We start from the raw sequence: 22767 nt of genomic DNA on the forward strand, positions 1-22767 counted from the left end.
TTATCACAATGCACCACTAATGAGGACCCGAGTAAACATTTTATACTGACACTCACCCTGTCGGCATTGGTTGAATGAGCAATAAATCGATGTTATACATAAGGAATGCTGACGATTCTAAGTGATATCGAAAGACTTAGAACCGATCTGTGATTTGCACACTATCATTTCATCTGAATGACTTGGTGCGGTGACAGTTTCTTGTGTAGAAAGGGAGATTATTTCTTGTGGAAGAGAGATACTGATTTCCTGTAGAATATAGACGCAGTTTCTTGTGAAATATAAATCTGGATGAAGCGCCATGAGAGTGGAAGTTGTGGCAACTTTTACTCTAAATTTGTGCTTAGTTCTGATAGATTTGGCACCAGGATTAGTGTTGGATAAATCGACTGTCAAACTGTTAATATTGTAAGTACTTCATAATACCATAGAGAAACAATAGCATAAGTAGATATCCCATGGTATAGGGTGTTTATGTCGCAAATTTTACTGTTATCTCAAAGCCGATAGTCCACATAGTTCTATCCCGTGAAGCTGTGTGACGCTGGTAGTCTATCATATTGTGCCGTTCATACAGTCTCACCCCAACAAAACAGTAGAATTCGACAATAATCAACAGTAATCGGCTTGAGATAACAGTAAAAGTTGCGACATAAACACCCTATACCATGGGATATCTACTAACGCTATTTTTTCTCTATGATAATACACGATTCCTATATAAAGGTGTGGTTTTGTTTGCTTACGCGATTAGTCTTAATAGAAACTATTTTTTCAGTGTGTTTCACGATGGTTAGTTAGTCCATGGGTTTAATAAATTTACTGTTAAAAAAATCGTTTAAACTTCGTGATCTTATGTTCTTTCATGCGAGAAACACGAATCTGGAATCATATTTGCAAAATTCCTCACCGTTCAGGAGTTATGACCACTTGAAAATTTTATGTTTGCAGCTTTATTACTCATCCTGTATAGTGACTGGGGGTGCCAAATTCAACTCTGACCTTTCTCATGTCAAGCTTCATATTTGGTGCTCATTTCAGCCAAATCTGAGATACTCTTTGTCTCAGTGTGGTTCACAATGTGTATTTCAGTCCATGGGTTTGATCAATTTTTTGTGGAAAATAAAAATCGCTCAAACTTTGTGGTCTTATGGTTTTTCATGCTAGAAACACGTATCTGGAATCATATTTGCAAAATTCTTCACCGTTCAGGAGATATGACCATTTGAAAATTTGAAAATTTTATGTTTGTAGCTTCATAACTGATCTTTAAGAGCGTCACTGATGTACTTAACAAGGAGTTAATGGCAAACAAACGTTTATCACAATGCTCCACTAATGAGTACCAGAGTAAACATTTTATACTGACACTCACACCTTCGGCATTGGTTGAATGAGCAATAAATCGATGTTATACATAAGGAATGCTGACGATTTTAAGTGAATATCGAAAGATTAGAACCGATCTGTGATTTGCATACTATCATTTCATCTGAATGCTTTGGTACGGTGACAGTTTCTTGTGGATAAGAGGAGATTATTTCTTGTGGAAGAGAGATACTGATTTCCTGTAGAATATAGAAGCAGTTTCTTGTGAAATATAAATCTGGATGAAGCGCCATGAGAGTGGAAGTCGTGTCAACTTTGACTCTAACTTTGTGCTTAGTTCAGATAGATTTGGCACCAGGATTAGTGTTGGATAAATCGACTGTCAAAGCTGTTAATATTGTAAGTACTTCATAATACCATAGAGAAACAATAGCATAAGTAGATATCCCATGGTATAGGGTGTTTATGTCGCAAATTTTACTGTTATCTCAAAGCCGATAGTCCACATAGTTCTATCTCGTGAAGCTGTGTGACGCTGGTAGTCTATCATATTGTGCCGTTCATACACTCTCACCCTAACAAAACAGTAGAATTCGACAATAATCAACAGTAATCGGCTTGAGATAACAGTAAAAGTTGCGACATAAACACCCTATACCATGGGATATCTACTTACGCTATTGTTTCTCTATGATAATACACGATTCCTATATAAAGGTGTGGTTTTGTTTGTTTACGCGATTAGTCTTAATAGAAACTATTTTTTCAGTGTGTTTCATGATTTGATAAATTTACTGTTTAAAAAAATCGCTCAAACTTCGTGAGCCTATGGTATTTCATGCGAGAAACACGAATCTGGAATCATATTTGCAAAATTCCTCACCGTTCAGGAGATATGACCATTTGAAAATTTTATGTTTGCAGCTTCATAACTCACCGTGTATAGTGTAGCTGGGGGTGCCAAATTTGGCTCTGATAATTCTCATGTCAAGCTCCATCCATGGTGCTAATTTCAGCCAAATCTGAGATACTCTTTGTGTCAGTGTGGTTCACGATGTGAACCACAGTCCATGGGTTTGATCAATTTTTTGTGGAAAATAAAAATCGCTCAAACTTTGTGATCTTATGGTCTTTCATGCGAGAAACACGAATCTGGAATCAGATTTGCAATATTCCTCACCGTTCAGGAGATATTCCAGCCAAATCTGAGATACTTTTTGACTCAATGAGGTCCATGAATTTTATCAAGTATTTGTGAAAAATAAAAATTGCTCAAACTTTGTGATCTTATGGTCTTTCATGCGAGAAACACGAATCTGGAATCAGATTTGCAATATTCCTCACCGTTCAGGAGATATTCCAGCCAAATCTGAGATACTTTTTGTCTCAGTGTGGTTCATGAAATCCATGGACTAACCATCGTGAAACACACTGAAAGAAAAAGTATCTCAGATTTGGCCGAAATTTGCACCATAGATAAAGCTTGACGTGAGAAACTTCAGAGCCAAATTTGGCACCCCCAGCTACACTATACACGGTGAGTTATGAAGCTGCAAACATAAAATTTTCAAATGGTCATATCTCCTGAACGGTGAGGAATTTCGAAAATATGATTCCAGATTCGTGTTTCTCGCATGAAAGACCATAAAATTACCAAGTTTGGGCAAATTTTATTTTCCACAAAAAATAACTGAAATACATATCGTGAACCACACTGAGATAAAGAATATCTCAGATTTGGCTTAAATTAGCACCATGGATGGAGCTTGACATGAGAATTGTCAGAGCCAAATTTGGCACCCCAGGTACTAAACACGGTGAGTTATGATGCTGCAAACATAAAATTTTCAAATGGTCATATCTCCTGAACGGTGAGGAATTTTGCAAATATGATTCCAGATTCGTGTTTCTTGCATGAAAGACCATGAGATCACTAAGTTTGAGCGAATTTTATTTTTCACAAATACTTGATAAAATTCATGGACCTCATTGAGTCAAAAAGTATCTCAGATTTGGCTGAAATATTTCCTGAACGGTGAGAGATTTTGAAAATATGATTCCAGATTCGTGTTTCTCGCATAAAAGACCATAAGATCACGAAGTTTGAGCGAATTTTATTTTTCACAAATCAATGACAAAATCCATGGACTTTTTATTTAACCATCGTGCATACAGTGAGAGAAAGAAGTATCTCGGATTCTGCTGAAATTTGCACCATAGATGAAGCTTTAACTGAGAAATGTCGGAGCCAAATTTGGCACCCCCAGCTACTATACAGGATCAATTATGCGGCTTCAAACATAAAATTTGCAAATTTTCAAACAGCCATATCTAATGAACGGTAAGGAATTTCGCCAATGTGATGACATTATATTGTTTCTCTTATCAAATAATTATATCATTGATGAGAGTTTGAGCGATTTATTAATTTTTGGATTCATTGAAAATGAAATTCATTACCTGTTACATTTTTCTGCTGTGCTGTTCTATTTCTCATCTAATACAAATGAGCTCAGTAGTCACAAAAATCCTGAGAAATTTGAATTTCCCGCTCAGTTACAGTATTATATCATAGAGAAACAATAGCTTCAGTAGATAACCCATGGTAAAGGGCGTTTATGTCGCAACTTTTACTGTTATCTCAAGCAGATTACTGTCGATTATTGACGAGTTTTACTGTTTGACCGGGTAAGAGTGTATGAACGGCACAGTATAAGAGACTACCAGCGTCACACAGCTTCACGGGAAAGAACTACGTGGACTATCGGCTTGAGATAACAGTAAAAGTTGCGACATAAATACCCTATACCATGGGATATCTACTTATGCTATTGTTTCTCTATGATAATACACGATTCCTATATAAAGGTGTGGTTTTGTTTGTTAACGCGATTAGTCTTGATAGAAACTATCCTTTCAGTGTGTTTCACGATGGTTAGTCCATGGATTTGATAAATTTACTGTTAAAAAAATCGCTCAAACTTCGTGATCTTATGGTCTTTCATGCGAGAAACACGAATCTGGAATCAGATTTGCAAAATTCCACATCGTTCAGGAGATATTCCAGCCAAATCTAAGATACTTTTTGACTCAATGAGGTCCATGAATTTTATCAAGTATTTGTGAAAAATAAAAATTGCTCAAACCTTGTGATCTTATGGTCTTTCTTGCGAGAAACACGAATCTGGAATCATATTTGCAAAATTCCTCACCGTTCAGGAGATATGACCATTTGAAAATTTTATGTTTGCAGCTTCATAACTCACCGTGTATAGTGTAGCTGGGGGTGCCAAATTTGGCTCTGATAATTCTCATGTCAAGCTCCATCCATGGTGCTAATGGATGTTTACCTCTAATTTTATTCAAAATTACCTCTTGCATGTTTCTGTTGCCCTGGTATTATTTCAGTTGGTTTTAATTTTGTACCAGGGAGTCAGAAAACTTGAAGAGGTAGCAGGTTTTTTGCAACGCCTTCCAATGCACGCATAGGCAACCCGCAACACTGATATAGTTTGTGTACCTCTTCAATGTTTCTGATGCCCTGGTAGAAATCTGGTCATTTCTAATATGCAAATGAGCTACTACTTTACTATTTGAGCGGGAAATTCAAATTACTCATGATTATTTGAGCGGGAAATTCTAAATTCTCATGACTAGCGGGAAATTCAAAATTCTCAGGATTTATATTATTTGAGCAGGAAATTGAAATTTCTCATGATTTTATTCTATTTGAGCAGGAAATTCAAATTTCTCATGACTAGTGGGAAGTTGAAATTTCTCATGACTAGCAGGAAATTCAAAATTCTCATGATTTATACTATTTGAGCGGGAAATTAAAATTTATCATGATTTATACTACTTGAGCGGGAAATTCAAATTTCTCATGACTAGCGGGAGATTCAAATTTCTCATGACTAGCGGGAAATTCAAAATTCTCATGATTTATACTATTTGAGCGGGAAATTCAAATTTCTCATGATTTATACTATTTGAGCGGGATCATATTTGCAAAATTCCTTAATGTTCAGGAGATATAACCATTTGAAAATTAGAAAATTTCATGTTTGCAGCTTCATAACTCTTTGTGTATAGTAGTAACTAGTGGTGCCACATTTGGCTCCGACATTTCTAACAAATAGTATAAATCATGGAAATTTGAATTACCTGCTCAAATAGTATAAATCATGAGAAATTTGAATTTCCCGCTCAAATAGTATATAAGTCATGAGAAATTTGAATTTCCCGCTAATCATGAGAAATTTGAATTTCCTGCTCAAATAGTATAAATCATGAGAAATTTGAATTTCCCACTCAAATAGTATAAATCATGAGAAATTTGAATTTCCCGCTCAAAGCATGTTAGAAATGACCAGATTTCTACCAGGGCAACAGAAACATGCAAGAGGTACACAAACTATATCAGTGTTGCGGGTTGCCTATGCTTGCATTGGAAGGCGTTGAAAAAAAACCTGCTACCTCTTGAAGTGTTCTGACTTCCTGGTACGGAATTAAAAACCAACTAAATACTTACTACCAGGGCAACAGAAACATGCAAGAGGTACCGACTGATTTGAGCGGGAAATTCAAATTTCTCATGATTTTTGTGATTACTGAGCTCATTTGTATTCTAGAAATGTAACAGGGAGCTAGAACTTAGCAAGAGGTAGCCGAAGCTGATTATTGCTTACACACATTAAATACTATGTGTGTTTGTTTCAGTTGATTGATATGTATTTATTTTCAATGTTATCAAATGCATCTTGTTGTATTTTCAAGATCTATCATCATTTGATACCAAAATCAAACAAATCCAACCATCCTTTCAGAGTTTTCCTTGGGACAAAAAGTTGTCCTTAAAGACAAAAAGTCCTTAATTTTTTGTTTGAGAGAAACTGAGGTATCTCAGATTTGGCTGAAATATGCACTATTAATAGAGCTTGACCTGAGAGTCTAGGCCAAATAGCCCCTAGCTACTATACAGAATGAGTTATGGAGCTCCAAACAAAATTTGCATATTAGTAAAAAATTAGAGTATGGTCAGGTAAAATATTAACTGCACGAATGAATCCAAACATCAGAATAATATATTATTTATTCATTGATCATTTGTACAGTGTCACTCACATTCAACAAGCAAAAATATTTTCTCAATCACGACATAATATTTCAAACCCGATTACAAAATCTTGATGAGTGATTTTGATATGTACAATAATAATTGAAATATCAGATAAAGTTTGATCAATTTAGTGCCGGTTGCATAAAATCCGGTTCAAATTTAATCGTGATTAATCCAACGAGAAGCCGTCTTATCAGAAATTCATTCTCTGATTGGCTCTTATGATTGGCATTATGCGTTTCCTGCATTGCAAGCACATCAATCTCTTACTTTAACATTACTGATAAAAATTCTGTTTTAGCTTTTGCTCAAGCCCTCTACTGTCAGTGATGACGTCACGACGTAAACAGTGTACGTGTGTATCGGAGCCATGCATCACTCCCATATGACCGCTGGGCGCTAGTTGTTTATGTCCGTAATAATAGCATAGTCTAGTCTGGAGAGCACAAATGCAAAAAAATCTGGTGTGGCGCACTCACACAACTTTCCTTGCTCATATTTGAAACTATGATCAGACTTCTGTATATGTGTATTATATATGATTGTTTTCAGAGTACTTTTTCTTTGTGTGAATTGTGAAATTCGATGATTTTTTTAGTCGTCATTTTTTTAAAGACGTCAAAACAGCTGTTCTACAGATGAAATATCTCGACTATGTGTTCTTTTTATGAACTGCGCTACCTACCCACCTCATGCACGAGAAGGAGGTTACTAAGTCCATTTCCCAAGGATGGGGTGGACCCCCATTGGTTTCCCAAAAAGAAGACTCATGCCAGTTGATAGAGCTAATGAATAACTATACAGGGTATGAATTTGAAAAAAAATCGGTCAAGTTATTTTTGAGAAAATTGTGAAAAACATGGTTTTTTAGTACGCCGCCATTTTTCTCAAGAATATTACGGAGCTCCTGCAATTTTCCCAGAAGAAAAACTCATGTCATTTGATAGGGCTTATAAAATAGCTATCCATGGTATAAATTTGAAGAAAATCGTTAGAACCGTTTTCGATAAAACCGTGGATTTTTAGTCATTATCCGCCATTTTTCTCAAGAATATTACAGAGCTCCTGGAATTTTCCCAGAAATAAGACTCATGCCAGTTGATAGGGCTTCTAAATAGCTATTCATGGTATAAATTTGAAGGAAATCGTTAGAACCGTTTTCGAGAAAACCGTGAAAAACATGGTTTTTTAGTCATTATCCGCCATTTTTCTCAAGAATATTACGGAGCTCCTGAAATTTTCCCAGAAAAGAGACTAATGTCTGTCGATAGGGCTTATAAATAGCTAAATAAATAAATAGTTATAAATTTGAAGAAAATCGTTAGAGCCGTTTTCAAGAAAAACGTGAAAATCATGGTTTTTTAATAATTATCCGCCATTTTTTCCGCCATCTTGAATTGAATTTTATTGAATTTCTTATTGTCGGATCCTCATGGTATAAGGAGCTTAAGTTTAAAATGTATACTCAATCGGTTAATTAGGATTTAGGAATGGAGTTATCGTGTTCACAGACATACACATACACACACACACACACACACACACACACACACACACACACACACACACACACACACACACATACACACACAGACCAACACCCAAAAATAATGTTTTTGGACTCAGGGGATCTTGAAACGTATAGAAAACATGAAATTAGGGTACCTTAAATTTTTTTGGAAAGCAATTATTACTTTCCTTACCTATGGTAATAGGGCAAGGAAAGTAATAAACCGTCATGCTGAGAGTAAAAGGGCATTTATTCATCTTGTTCAGCATGACGGTGCACCATCTCATTTCCACGGAGAAGTTTGGGATTTTCTAGACATTCACTTCCAATAATTGTTATGCTGAGCTTTATTTTGTTTTTTTTTCAAGTGCATGCATGTGTGAAATAAATTTGAATTTGATTCTTTATTAGTTGATAGTTTTTCAGACATGGAGCTAGAACTCCCGTGGCTAAGATTCCAAAAAATGCTGATTTCAGCGATCATGTTTGGGTAGAGGGTCCTGGTCAACTTACCAAGGTATGGTAATTTCTCTGCAAAAGGTAATAAATACATGACATGTTCTATGAAAGTACATAAATTTTGGAATTCATAAAAACCTATAATATATATTGTATTGTATTTCTCTTTTCATCTTCTGTTGTATAAATAAATAAATTAATAAATAATTAGAAAAATTCTAGGTCCGAGATTAACTGAGAATGGTTATAGATTACAGAAAAATAGCACAGTTGAGCAACATTCAAATATTGTAACAGACATGAGAAAAAGACGTCTAAAATTCCATGGTCATATCATGAGGCTCCCTGACCATAGAATCACAAAAAAATAGTAAAATATGTAGCTTCGCTTGCCTATGGAGGAGAATGGATTAGGAATGTTAAGAAAGATCTAGTTTTGGCAGGAATTACTGATGATGAAATTAAAAATAGAAATAATTTCAAAACAAAAGGGAAATTATTCCAGAGATAAAAGCACCAAGAGTTGGCACAAGATGGAGTGAAGAAAGAAAAGCTGCATTTTCTCGGAGAATGAAAAGCTGGTGGGCGAACAAGGAAACTGCCAAGTCTAATAAAAATCGATGATCATGATTTTACTCAGCGTCTTCCACTTCGGGAGCTCTACGACTAATAATAATAATAAATTAATAAATAAATAGGCCTATATCGTAAATAAATAAAAATACACTTTATATACTATACCATAGTATATAATAGGAACTATACCATGACTATTATTACACCTTTGCAGTTCCATATCCTGAGGAAAACCAAAAGTATCTCAAATTTGGCTGAATTTGCACCATAAGAATAAAAGCTTGACCTGTGAAATGTTAAAGACAAAATGCTGGCGCCCTTATAGTGAAGTCCACGTTATAATGACAGTGTTTGATTAGCAATGGTATTGCTATCCTTGTCTATCATTCAACAAAGCTGATAGCGCTGTCCTTGTCTATCATTCAACAAAGCGGATAGCGCTATCTCTGTCTTGTTTATTTGCTCTGTTGCTATATCGTCTTTTTAAGAACAATACAGCTAAATCTTTTTCTATTCTAAATTTAATAGTATTCCCTATAATATTAATTTTTTGAATATAAACCCCTTAGAAAACATATTCACCTTTAAATTTGCAATTTTAAAATCATTTTTGAATATAAGGTTTAGAAAAACAGAGAGGATTTTAGAACAATGTAGAATTCATAGTTAATTGAACAAAATATTTGATCTTAATTATGAAATGATTGAAAAATATAATTGCTTTCTTAATAAAATATAATCTATTATTTTAAATGAACAGTTAATATTACATCAATAAACCTGTATCAGCTACCATCTGTAGACAGCATTGACAAGACAGAGGATCGGCAACGTTGTTCTCCTATATTTCTCCACTGCACTGTCATTATAACGTGGACCTCACTATAGCTACTGTACAGGATGAGTTAAAAGTTTGTAAGTTAATTATAGTAAATTATGAGTTTTTTTAGTTATTATGTTCATATTATTATCCTCTGTGTTTCCAGGAGGGCAAGCTACAGATGTACAGAGTGGGAACACAGCTGAGAGACTTATATGACGGATTTGTGGACACAATTTACTCGGACAAAGAGCTGTTCGCCACCAGCACTCAGGTGCCGCGCACTTTTATGAGTGCAGCCTGTGTGTTGGCAGGCCTGTACGAGCCAGACAGACATCAGAAGTGGAGTGAGACGATTCTGTGGAGTCCAGTGCCTGTATGGACTGATGACCACTACATCGACCAGGAATATGTGAGTTGTGACCACATATTAGTTCTGCGAACAGTAGACCTCGCTCATGAATACAACTCAATTAATGAGAAGGGCCATTATGAAAGTACAGTACCTATATTATAAAGATTTAGCAATGTCATCTAATATTTTTTCCATTGAAAATGCTAGTGACAATGTTCCCAGGGACATCGGACTTATAGATTTCTTTCGCGGAAGTACCTTCACATCATCTCCTTATTTACAATATTAACTTTTTCATAAGATAATGGTCAACTGACGGAAAAATGGAATATATGCAGTAGGCAATTTAGACGATGAATCGTTCCACAGATGATAGTGAGACAGAAAATGATAAGATGGGTTTGTTGGTGTCAATGACAGGAGGCTGCTAATGATGGTTATTTTAATGAAAAATGTTTTTAATGTTATAGCTTGTTATGCCTATGCAGAATGTTAAATGCTCACTACTCGGTTTCCGATCTCATACTAAAAGGAAAAACAAAAGCTAATAGTTTTCCAGAAACTATTCGTCTATGAAACAGGGAAATTTCGTGTTGAAAAGGGAAAAAATTGTGCAGTCAAGTGAGACGTTTTCTACAATTAATAAATGCAGCACATTTTAGAGCACAAGTTCTATTATAAAAAATAAGAGCCATTTTTTTACTTATATTTATTTTGGGCAAGATTTACTCTTAACATATTGTAGATACAATGATCTTTCATTTTGAAAAGAATAAAAACTGCTGTATCTTGCAAAATAACGGCGCTAGATACGAAAAAGTAACTTTCTGGAAGGAGGTTGGTCTACGGTTTCTCAAATTACAAAAAAACCGGAGGTCTTATCAAAAATCGTTACACATAAGTTTCTACGCCTTGTTTCAAAGAACTTGTATACCAAATTTTATCCAAATCAGACAATAACTGCGACTGTAACTGCGGTACAAACAAACAAACAGACAAAAGCTGATCGAGTCGAAACTAAGACCTCAGTTTTGCTTCTGTATGGTAGCTTTACTACCATAGCCACCTCTAATACAAGGCCTTGGCCTACGATATTGCAACGTCGCAGTGTAGGCCTAGAATCTAATACATGATTGGTAAAAAGATTTTTAAAAATACCAACTGATCTTTTTTACCAATCATGTATTAGATTCTAGGCCTACACTGCGACGTTGCAACATCATAGGCCAGGGCCTTGTATTAGAGGTGGCTATGATAGTATATAGTGTCCCACGGAAGGTGTAACAGCCGATTCTACATTGAATCTACATTGATTCTACATTTTTGCTACAAAAAATGTCCAGTAAAATTTTCTTATATCAACGTTATTTTTGAGATATATCGATTTTTCCATATCTTCTTAAAATGTATGAATTCAGGGTTACTTGTATTTATTCATGAACCGTTTCTTTGAAATAAATAAAATAATAGATGAAAAATACAAGTTATAATTTGTATCAATTTCAATCTATTATTTTATTAATTTAAAAGAGGGTACTTTAATTCTATTTTATAAATAGATTATTCCATATTTTTGAAAAACGTCAATAACTAGAAAACTAACAATTAAAATCCAATGAAATAATTGGAAAGAGGGAGAAATTTCCAATAAGATTAATATAATTTGTTTCTTCGTGTGATGTTTCAAAACTTTTTATGGTAGGTTATACGGTTTTTGGCTTTGAACTCAACGAATGTATTTTTTTCAACTTCAAGTTTAAAAACGTAAAGCAAAGGAACTAGTATTTATAAGAATCTTATTGGAAATTCTTCCTCTTCACAATCATATCTTTAGAACTGGATTCTGGATGATGAGTTTTTGGTTATTGACATTTTTCAAAAATATCGAAAAGTTGTTATATATCTACAATATACTTTTATTATTACCGTATATAATTTATGATTTGAATTATTATATTTCCATTTTTGTTGTGTATCGAATAGGTACCTAATCTATTTGAGACCCATGTTTTTACAGTTAGTAAACGCGAAAAACAAGTGCCCCAATTACGAAAAGGACCAAGCAATGTCCATATCAACGTTGAGGAGAGAAAATATGCAGAACTATACAGATATTTTCGATTATGTGAGCTTGTATGGAGGAAAGCGCATATACGACTATTTCGATTTGTTCGAAATTTGGGATAATCTTGAATGCTTGGTAAGGTAACTACAATTCTATTATTAATTGAAAGTTATTTACTTTAATAGATACCTTTTTCAATTGTTTGTATGATTTAGAATTTAAAAAAAAACATTGATAGTGGTATTGACTCAATACTTTTATATTACTAATATAATCAATGCCTTTGTTTTATGGAGAAATAGCACCACATCTTCTCCCATACAATATTTTTTTTATTTAAAATCGACTAAATTTTAAATAGAAGAATTTTTGGACAAGCATCTTCTCATTAATAATATAACCAAAGACAACCTTGAATAATCTGTGATAAAACTGAAGGATCAAACTAATCATCACTTTCTTATTATGGTACTGGTAGTGTTTGTGATTATGTATAGTGAGGTCCACGTTATAATGGCAATGGAGAAAGATAGGAGAACAACGTTGCCGATCATCTGTCTTGCCAATGCCTTCTATAGACGGTAGCTGATACAGGTTTAGTGATGTAATATTAACTGTTCATTCTCGTTTAAAATAATAATAATTATATTTTATCAAGCAAGAAATTATATTTTTCAATGATTTCACAATGAATTTTTATAATTAAGATTAAATATTTTGTAAATAACTATTAATTTTACATTGTTAATTGTTCTTTGTCCTCCAGTTGATTGTAAATGATAAGTAAATAAATACATTTTATAAACATGAAATATTTTGTTAATTAATTATTAATTCTACATTGTTAAAAGACGATCTGGCAACAGAGCAAAGCGAGAGAGAGATAGCGCTATCCGCTTTGTTGAATGATAGACAAGGATAGCAATACTATTGTTAGTCAAACACTGCCATTATAACGTGGACCTCTCTATATAGTATTATATAATGATGGATGATTAATTGAGAAGGTTGATAAGAATTTGATTGAAACGTCTCTGGATACACATCTGATTGATTTTTCAACATAGCGTACTTTTCTTATCATTCATATTTTTATAGCATTTTAATTCCACATTCCTCTTGTTCAGAAATACTGGCAATCGTTTTGTTTTTTTAAGGAAGCAGTCATTGGTAAGCTAGTCAATAAAAGCTTGCCTCAGTCGAAAAGCACAACTAATAAGATTGAATTTCATGAAAAGACAGTATCTCAAGAACCTATCATATAAAATCGTATTCCTCATAATTTTCTTAGGCCGGTTACAGAGCTCGACCGACCGTCAGTGCGTATGTACCATCCTGACCATACGCATCCGTACATCAGTTTTTCTGACTCACAAAATGGACGCCTTTACAGATTGTTTAATTGCAGCTTATTATCTTCGTAAACGAAAGATTAAAAGATGTAGATATCAAGTTCACCCGATGGTCGCCCAAAGAGTATTTCAGAGGGAATTTAGTATCATTATAATACATCATTGCTTGGGGATGAAGATACATTTTTTAACTGCCTCAGAATGTACATCAGAAATTTTGATGAATTATTTCGAGCTTGTATCACCATTGAGAATACTTGCCGTCACTTTAAGCTACGTATCAAATAAATGTAGATAATATTAATAATATATGATTTTTCCAATAAAAAATTAGAAATGATTGAAGAAATGTATAGAAAAACTCAAATATGACACTATTAATTGAATTCATTCATTATGCTATTCAATTCAATATCAGCTGATTGTCGGGCAGAGGTGTCAGCACATTGGTTATGTTGCGATCGGGCTACTGATCAGTACAGCTCTGAAAGCTTCTATTTGTTTCAATAGCGCGTCAGTCGACCGATGTAACGGATGCGCACGAGCTTGACCGATGGTCTTCGTACGCTGTGTGAAACGCATGGTCCTGACCGTGCGCATGCGTGCCGTCAGTCCTGCTCTGTACGGATACATGGAATATCTATGGAAAAGACAAGCGCGACTGACGTACGCACTGACGGTCGGTCGAGCTCTGTAACCGGCCTAAATATTATCATTGATGATATGTGATAATCGTTGAAATACAGAAAAAATAATTGATCCTGAATTTTTAAAACACTTATGAAGTGAAAATGCACTTACCTAGTAGGCCTAGTGACGATCGTTTCGACCTGGTGTGGGTTATCATCATCATCATCATCATCAGACTGTCTGATTGTATCTCCTCATCACTTCATAAGCGTTTTTAAAATTCTAGGTTTATTTCATCAGTGAAAAAGTATGGGTATGCAACAGAGTAAATAATAATTTATTATTCATCAATTATTATTGATGATAAATAACAATAATATTGCAGTTTTTGATTTAGAATCACAATCATCTACCCCTGCCATTGTGGGCTTCTGAGGTTTATCCGGAAAAATTGAGAGAAATTCAAGCAAAATTGTTGAGATCTTACATTGTTGGAACGCCAAGAATGGTCAAGTTGATGGCTGGTAAGACTAGTTTACAAACAAATAATAAGAATATTTATAGGAAATAGTATTATTACCTACTCAAGTATTATCTAAATCCAGGCCTCTACCATTCAGTTCATACCTGAGCTAATCAATAACAAAATTCATTGAATGATATAAGAAGGAGCTCCTTCACCTCATAGTGCATGAATTTCAAGCAGTAAACTCCGAAATAATTCATAAACCGTTAAGCATATGGAATGATATTATTAGTAAAAAGATTTTTACCATTATAGCAAGATTTGAGATTAAATATTATTTTAATTGACTGAGCAAAGTGAGGTCTAAGATTCAAGTCGACGGTTTTGCATTTTTCTTTATTTATGTTTTTATATGTTTATATTTATGTTCTGCATTTACGGCGAAACGCGGTAATAGATTTTCATGAAATTTGACAGGTATGTACAAGGTTTTTGGAAATTTTGCATTTCAAGGATAATATAAGAGGAAAAAGGAGCCTCCTTCATACGCCAATATTAGAGTAAAAATCTGGTGTGGCGCACTCACACAACTTTCCTTGCCGTTATGAAAATTGATCAACTGACGCTAGTGTTCCCGCGCATCTAAATTAGTCTACTATTCGAAGATCTAAGCCAGTTGGTGCCAGGCAATAACGCTGCAGACACATGGGAGTCTGCTATCTGTTCATAGTGAAAGATTTAATAGAATCAACACTTGCCAACAGTTTGCAAATTGAATAATCTTATTTTCTCGAACTTCGAGCTTATTTCCAATTTTAGGTGAAAATGTTACTGGACATTAATTGTAGAGATTTTCATGCCCAATCTTTTCCACTTGGATTTTTTTGTTTAAACTGTATCTGAAGCCTGATAATTGGGAATCTAAAATCAAACTTTGCATAGATGGGGCGGAGCTCCTGAAATTTTTACAGATATGGGACTAGTGGCAGTTGATACGGTAATGCTTATCAATGACTTTTTTAGGTATGAATTTGATCAAAATCGTTGGAGCAGTTTCGAGAAAAACGCGAAAAACCCTGTTTTTGACAACATTTTCGCCATTTTAGCCACCATCTTGAATTGCATTTGATCGAAATTGTTCGTGTCGGATCCTTATAGGGGAAGGACCTTAAGTTCCAAATTTCAAGTCATTCCGTTGATTGGGAGACGAGATATCGTGTACACAGACGCACATACACTCATAAGGTGCGTACAGACTTTCGCTCTGCTCCGCAACCGAACGTCACTCCAGCAGAGCGATTGATGATCGACCGGCGAGCAAGAGTGGTTCGACCGGGGAACGCGAGAAGATCTAACATCTTCCGTAACGTTCATGATTGGTGCGTGGGCGGAGCGACTGTGGTTCGATGGTGGTACGAGGGCGGTACGAGGGAGGAGCGTGCTCGGTGCGGGTTGGAAGCGCGAATATGTGTACGCAGCTTTACACACACACACACACACACACACACACACACACACACACATACAGACCAATACCCAAAAACCACTTTTTTGGACTCAGGGGACCTTGAAACATACAGAAATATAGAACTTGACCTCTTTGTCCAAGGTATGGGAGAGAGCAATATATGACCCCTTGCTGGCTCACTTCCTGAATAACAATCTTTTAAGTGAGTGTCAATATGGTTTTAGAGCTGGAATGTCAACCGTAGATGCATTGGAGAGTTTCATCAGTGATATCTATTCATCATTGGATCAGGGTGTTAAGGTCATGGGGTTTCTCGTTGATATGCAGAAGGCATTTGACAGCCTGAACCACAGCATTCTCCTAAGGAAGCTTCATTACTATGGAATTAGAGGTAATTTCTTGTCGATGATTGAGTCTTATCTTAGTAACAGAAGCCAGATGGTTGAAATAGAGGGCGATAATGGTGTTGTCATTAATGGTAAATTCAGGTCTGAACTTCGTCCTGTTGGGAGAGGGGTCCCACAGGGATCAATTTTGGGCCCCCTTCTGTTTCTGATTTACATTAATGACCTCCCTGCAAATGTACATCATGCCAAATCAGTTCTCTTTGCTGATGATTCAAATTTCCTAATAACAGCTAGGAATAGTGATGAACTTCAGCTGACTGCAGACTCTGTGCTTAGTGAGGTGGCTCAGTGGTGCAAGGCAAACTTGTTGGAGGTAAACATTAAGAAAACCTCATTTATTGAATTCCAGATACAGCGATCACAGCTGGGCTCTTTTCAGTTTGATATTGATGGTGAGGAGGTTCAGCCCTCTACCTCGGCAGGGTTCCTGGGAGTGACTGTCGACCGGAATTTGGCATGGTCAGTTCATGTGGAATCACTGATAAAAAAACTCAATTCAGCAGCCTTCATTATCTCAAGATTATCTGGGGTTCTGGCAAGAGATGCTGTGATTGCTGCCTACCATGGGTATTTTGAGTCACTACTCTCATATGGCATACTGCTTTGGGGTGCTTCAAGAGATGCACTGATGGTTTTCAAAGCCCAGAAGAGAACTGTTAGGATCATATTTGGGAAGCCCCATAGATTTTCTTGTCGGTCCATTTTCAAGTCATAAAGAATCATGACAGTTCTTGCTCTTTATATTTACAACCTGGCTATTTTTGCTTATAAGTCACATGACAGTTGGACAACAGGATCTGATATTCATGATCATTTCACCAGATCAAGAAATGTTGTAAGAATTAATCAGCACCGAACAGCATTTTATGAACAAAGTACGGAGCATAAAAGTATAAAGGTTTTTAATTCATTGCCAACCCGGTTAAAGGAGGCTCAATCACTTGGCCTGTTCAAAAGAATGACTAAGGACTGGTTGATTGAGGAGTGTCCGTATAGTTGGCAGGCACTCATAAATTAAATCCTAGGCCTTCCTTTCAACATTTTCAAGATTAATTACTATGTGAAAGAGGCTGATAGACTGACTATATTTTAGTACCGTACTCTACTATTCTAATTTTATCTATAAATGTTTGTTTTTTGTGTTACTGGTATCTATAATAGTGTGCATCATAGTCATAGTTACTTTTGTCATCTTAATATAATGCATTGTTTACAAATAAGAACTTGTATTGCTAGATTAAGTTATGTTTTTATTGACTGATTTTTGTATGACAATTATTATTGTCCATGCTTTTCTTGTAATGGCCTATGACATGTATAAACAAATAAACAGGAAATAAATCAGTTGTCGAGTTGACTATAAATTGCATGCCATGACGCATGCAATTCAATATCTCAATGTAACTTGGTAAAAAATTAACAGCTGTGTAGACTATAAAATGCATGCCTCATTGAATGCAATTTTTATGCACTATTAAATAGGATGCAAAGAACTTATAACAGATCGACTGGGCGCCTAGATGTCTTCTGGTTTTCTCGCGCTAAATTCCGGAAAGCGTTATATGATAATTAAATTTTGTGAAAGCATGATCTGATCAAATAAATAGTTAGTGTATCAGTGTGGATGTGCTTATGGTTTGGGACGTCGTTATAACTGCGCGAGGTCTACTATTCACAGAACTACTAGTAATAATAATAAATTTGACTTTATTTCTGCGTGAAAATATACAGAACAATTAGTACCGGAATATCTTATGTAACTGTTCATTCTTAAAAAAATTGTCTTAACTTTATTTTCATTTCCTACATTTCAACTTGAAAATTACCTAAGTGAGGGTCGAAACTAGTGTTGTTGAACTATTTCAACTTTTTTTTAAATAAAGGGTTCTACAAGATTTTGATATTGTTTTTATTAATCTTTTCATTCTTATTTAAAATAATCAATTATATTCTGTTCATCAAGAAATAATATATTTCAATGATTGACTAAAACATCTTCATAATTATTGAGATTAAATATTTTGTTGATCAATTCATTATTTCTACATTGTGAAAAACGATATGGCAACGTTGCGGAGTTAGAAAAGTAATAGCGTTATGTGCTTTGTCGAATGGTAGACAAGAATAGCAAAACCAATGTTAATCAAAAATGATACTGCCATTATAACGTGGGCCTTACTGTACTAGTTCAAAGCTCAGTGAATTATAAAAAGTAACAACTTAATATAAAAAATAAAAGGTAATCAACTGTGTTCAAATTCCAACACAGGTACCGGAACGTTCTGTACAAAAAATGAAATCTATATTATAAATAAAAATCGAGCCTCAAATTTTGACATTCAATAGCTTTTTTATGTGTGCACCGAATTTGATTATTTTTTTCATTCGTGTTCGTTATGTTCAGGACCAGGTTTTATGGCCTATCAAAATTTATAATCCGACTTCAGGACTCTTTCCTACGGTCCTACAAAGTTTACATGTAATCCTTATGGGAGATTTGTGAGCTGGCCACACACAGAAATAAAAATCAGCTGTTATAATCATTATTGTTTCATCCAACAGCCGTCGGTAGATAGTAGACAAGAGTGTGTGCTGCTCCATAACCACCCATGCATTTTTTTTCTAAAAACAAAATGACTGTTCTGTGTGTAACCATCCAGCAGTGCGGCCTCAGTTTAGACTTACATGCTCTAAAGACATTGCTCTGTTTCGAATAATTGTTCTGTCTTCGGTGTTCAGAATTAATTGATTTTTAGAAAATTATTTATTTTTCCTACAGTTACGTTGAAAAGTGGCCATTGCTGCACTGATTACAGAACGCAAAGAATCACTTTTCCGCTCTAGTGCGGCAAAAATTTTTCTGCACTCCAGATTTGCAACATGGCAACGCAAAATACTTAGTAGGTTATATGGAGCACCAGTGCAGCAAAATCAAAATGAAGTTGGTAACAGTGACTGCTGTGGCTGCTATAGTGAGCAGAGGTGCAACGAAGCACAACGAGCTAATTATTACTATTATATATTATAACCAAGGACAACATTTTAATTCAATTTGACAATAAATTAAGGTTTTTATCAATAATAAAATTACACAGAAAAACATTTGATGCATTTCAGGCAATTTTACCCATAATTACCCACTTTTCATATTCAATGGTAACTGTAGGAAAAACTTAATGTGCGCAAAGTTCCTCTGCTGCACTCAAGAAACCTTTCCGCCCTCGCCTACGGCTCGGGCGTAAACGTTTCTTTCGGTGCAGCAAACTGTCACTTTGCGCACTAGTTGCACAAATAACTATTGCAGTTGGAAAATTATCTATATAAATAAAATGCCGCATCGCGTCTCCTCAGGAGTGCATTCAGCTACAGTTTGGCATGAGATGCATTAAATATTTGGCGGTACGAAGTTCGCCAGGCCAGCTAGTTTTAATGAAATTAAATCAAATTAAGATGGGATCTTCCATCAACAACTAAAAGTAGCTACGATGATAGAAGAATGCTTTTTATAGATTCATAAGTTTCATAACTTCGAATGAATAAAGAATAATGGCGAAATACACTACACTAATTTGTAGCAAGAAGCAGACTCCACTAGACATATCAAAGCCCCACTAATGACGCAATCAAAATATTATGAATAGACTGCTCTTTGAAATAAGACAACTTAATAACAAAAGCTTTAGAAATGTGTTAGAAAAATTTCTCGTTGATAATCCCTCCTACTCTGTCAAATAATATATGGAGAATAAATTATATCCAAGGGATTTTGAAATTAATGAAAAATAAGGTATATTCTTGAATAATTTGTTTCATTGTATATTATGAATTGTATGTAATGTATATTTGAATTTGAGTCCAATTTACTGTGACTGTTTATTGTAGTGTTTTATTGACCGTTTTAATTGTGATGTATTGTATTGTGTTGACTGGCCTATATGTCAAATTGTGATGTATTATTGAGACTAATAAAGATATTTTATTCTATTCTTTATATGAAAAAGATGGAGAGTTATTGGTCTTTGTTTTGGAGTTATTTGTCTGAAAAATAATATGTATTATAAAATGTAAATTGGTGATGTTTGTAATGTATTTTTGCAGGAAATTACATGAAAAACCTTCACGACCAGTTTGAAATGGCCAGAGAGGGCAAACAGACTCACAAGTTGGTTTTGCATGCTGGCCACGACTTCTCAATGACCTCAGTGATGGCGGCTTTGGGTATTTTTGAGCGAATTATCAACCCAAGTGATGCTGTTATCCTGGAGCTCCACGAGACTGCAACGGGCCATATTGTTCAGGTGAACAGCTATCAAAAACTAACAAAAATATTATCGAATAAAACGTTGTCACAACCAGTAATCATTGGCAAATATACAAATGAAATACAGTTATTCTAAACTTATGCCAAGACCAAGAGGGTTATGTAACAGTAATTATTGTTTGAAATAATTGACCGAGCAAAGTAGGGTCTAAGATTCAAGTCGACGGTTTGTCATTTCTCTTAATGTTTAAATGTCTACATGTTGCGCATTTACGGCGAAACGCGGTAATAGATTTTCATGAAATTTGACAGGTATGTTCCTTTTTTAATTGCGCGTCGACGTATATACAAGGTTTTTGGAAATTTTGCATTTCAAGGATAATATAAAAGGAAAAAGGAGCCTCCTTCATACGCCAATATAAGATTCAAATTCAAAATCTGGTGTGGCGCACTCACACAACTTTCCTTGCCGTTATGAAAATTGATCACCTGACGCTAGTGTTCCCGCGCATCTCAAGTCTACTATTCAAAGATTTGAGCCAGCTGGTGACAGGGCAATAACGCTGGAGACACACGAGGTCTGCTATTTCTTCATAGTGAATCATTTAATAGAATCAACAGTTGCCAACAGTTTGCAATTGAAATAATCACATTTTCTCGAATTTCGAGTTCATTTTCAATTTTAGGTGAAAATTTTACTGAACACTAATTGTAGAGATTTTCATGCTCAATCTTTTCCTCTTGAATTTTTTTGTTTAAATTGTATCTGAAGCCTGATAATTGGGAATCTAAAATCAAACTTTGCATAGATGAGGCGGAGCTCCTGAAATTTTTACAGATATGGGACTTGTGGCAGTTGATATAGCTTATCAATGACTATTCTAGGTATAAATTTGATCAACATCGTTGGAGCCATTTTCGATAAAATCGCGAAAAACCCTGTTTTTGACAACATTTTCGCCATTTTAGCCGCCATCTTGAATCGCATTTGATCGAAATTGTTCGTGTCGGATCCTTATAGTGTAAGGACCTTAAGTTCCAAATTTCAATTCATTCCGTTAATTGGGAGATGAGATATCGTGTACACACACACACATACACTCATACACACACACACACACACACACACATACAGACCAATACCCAAAAACCACCTTTTTTGGACTCAGGGGACCTTAAAACGTATAGAAATTTAGAAATTGGGGTACCTTTATTTTTTTCGGAAAGCAATACTTTCCCTACCTATGGTAATAGGGCAAGGGAAGTAAAAATCAGACTATAGAATTATTCATCATAAATCAGCTGACTATAATACTATATTTTCGTGTTAAAACTAGATGTAACATAACATACAGCAGTTCGTAATGGATAGAAAAATTCAAGTAAATCATAATTCAAATGTGAGTAACATAAATTGATTTTTTTACAGTTTCTCTACATCGACGTGGGTGGCAGAAGAATCTCAACATTCAACATTCCCAGATGCGGCAATCCTTGTTTTCTAGACACTTTCATTAATATTACAGCGCCAATCATTTTCTCAGACTGGAAAACGGAATGTGGCAACAAAATTGATACATAATATCTGCTGCCTGCTAAATACATTATGGATAAATAAATGGATAAACAGAAAAATAAATTAAGATGAATATTGTTAAATCCTACCATAGAGAAACGATAGCATAAGCTATTGTTCCTCTAAGATCCTACGTCTCCTATTACACTAGGACGCCAGGTTGAGACACCACTATAATATACGGAGTGAGTCATATGTATGGAAACCCTTCAATAAATTGGAGACTGTTGTAGATATAATACTGTAACTTTCAGGATAAGTTTATTGGTCGAATACTCCACCTTTTGACGTACAACTGAATTTCAACCCCTCATAAGGGGGTGACTTAGGAGTAGTGACTCAAATATTTTAAATATGAACACCTATTGTGTGGT

The 22767-nt window shown here is 35.0% G+C and overlaps 1 protein-coding gene across 3 annotated transcripts; it reads left to right on the forward strand.

The window, feature by feature from the left end:
* The first annotated feature begins 143 nt into the window (after positions 1 to 143).
* Positions 144 to 22463, forward strand: LOC111057988 (prostatic acid phosphatase). 3 transcript variants are annotated; one of them, XM_039433447.1, is made up of 7 exons: positions 144 to 408; positions 8377 to 8475; positions 9980 to 10225; positions 12186 to 12368; positions 14613 to 14739; positions 20655 to 20854; positions 22247 to 22463. In XM_039433447.1, the coding sequence occupies exons 3-7, from the start codon at positions 9995 to 9997 to the stop codon at positions 22397 to 22399; spliced, it is 894 nt and encodes a 297-aa protein (XP_039289381.1). In that variant the 5' UTR covers positions 144 to 408; positions 8377 to 8475; positions 9980 to 9994; the 3' UTR covers positions 22400 to 22463. The 3 variants fall into 3 exon arrangements, with proteins under 3 accessions (XP_039289381.1, XP_039289379.1, XP_039289380.1); XM_039433445.1 differs by lacking the exon at positions 144 to 408 and adding an exon at positions 1463 to 1728; XM_039433446.1 differs by lacking the exons at positions 144 to 408; positions 8377 to 8475 and adding an exon at positions 1486 to 1728.
* Positions 22464 to 22767: the final 304 nt, after the last annotated feature.

Source organism: Nilaparvata lugens, chromosome 7, assembly GCF_014356525.2.
Source record: "Nilaparvata lugens isolate BPH chromosome 7, ASM1435652v1, whole genome shotgun sequence".
In the NCBI taxonomy this organism is placed as follows: Eukaryota; Metazoa; Arthropoda; class Insecta; order Hemiptera; family Delphacidae; genus Nilaparvata; species Nilaparvata lugens.

Excerpts from the sequence above, each read along its gene's own strand:
- LOC111057988 (XM_039433445.1), top strand. The coding sequence starts at position 1,621 with ATGAGAGTGGAAGTCGTGTCAACTTTGACTCTAACTTTGTGCTTAGTT. Across the intron at positions 12,369-14,612 it reads GGGATAATCTTGAATGCTTG|AATCACAATCATCTACCCCT; the intron begins GTAAGGTAACTA and ends TTTTTGATTTAG. Across the intron at positions 14,740-20,654 it reads AATGGTCAAGTTGATGGCTG|GAAATTACATGAAAAACCTT; the intron begins GTAAGACTAGTT and ends GTATTTTTGCAG.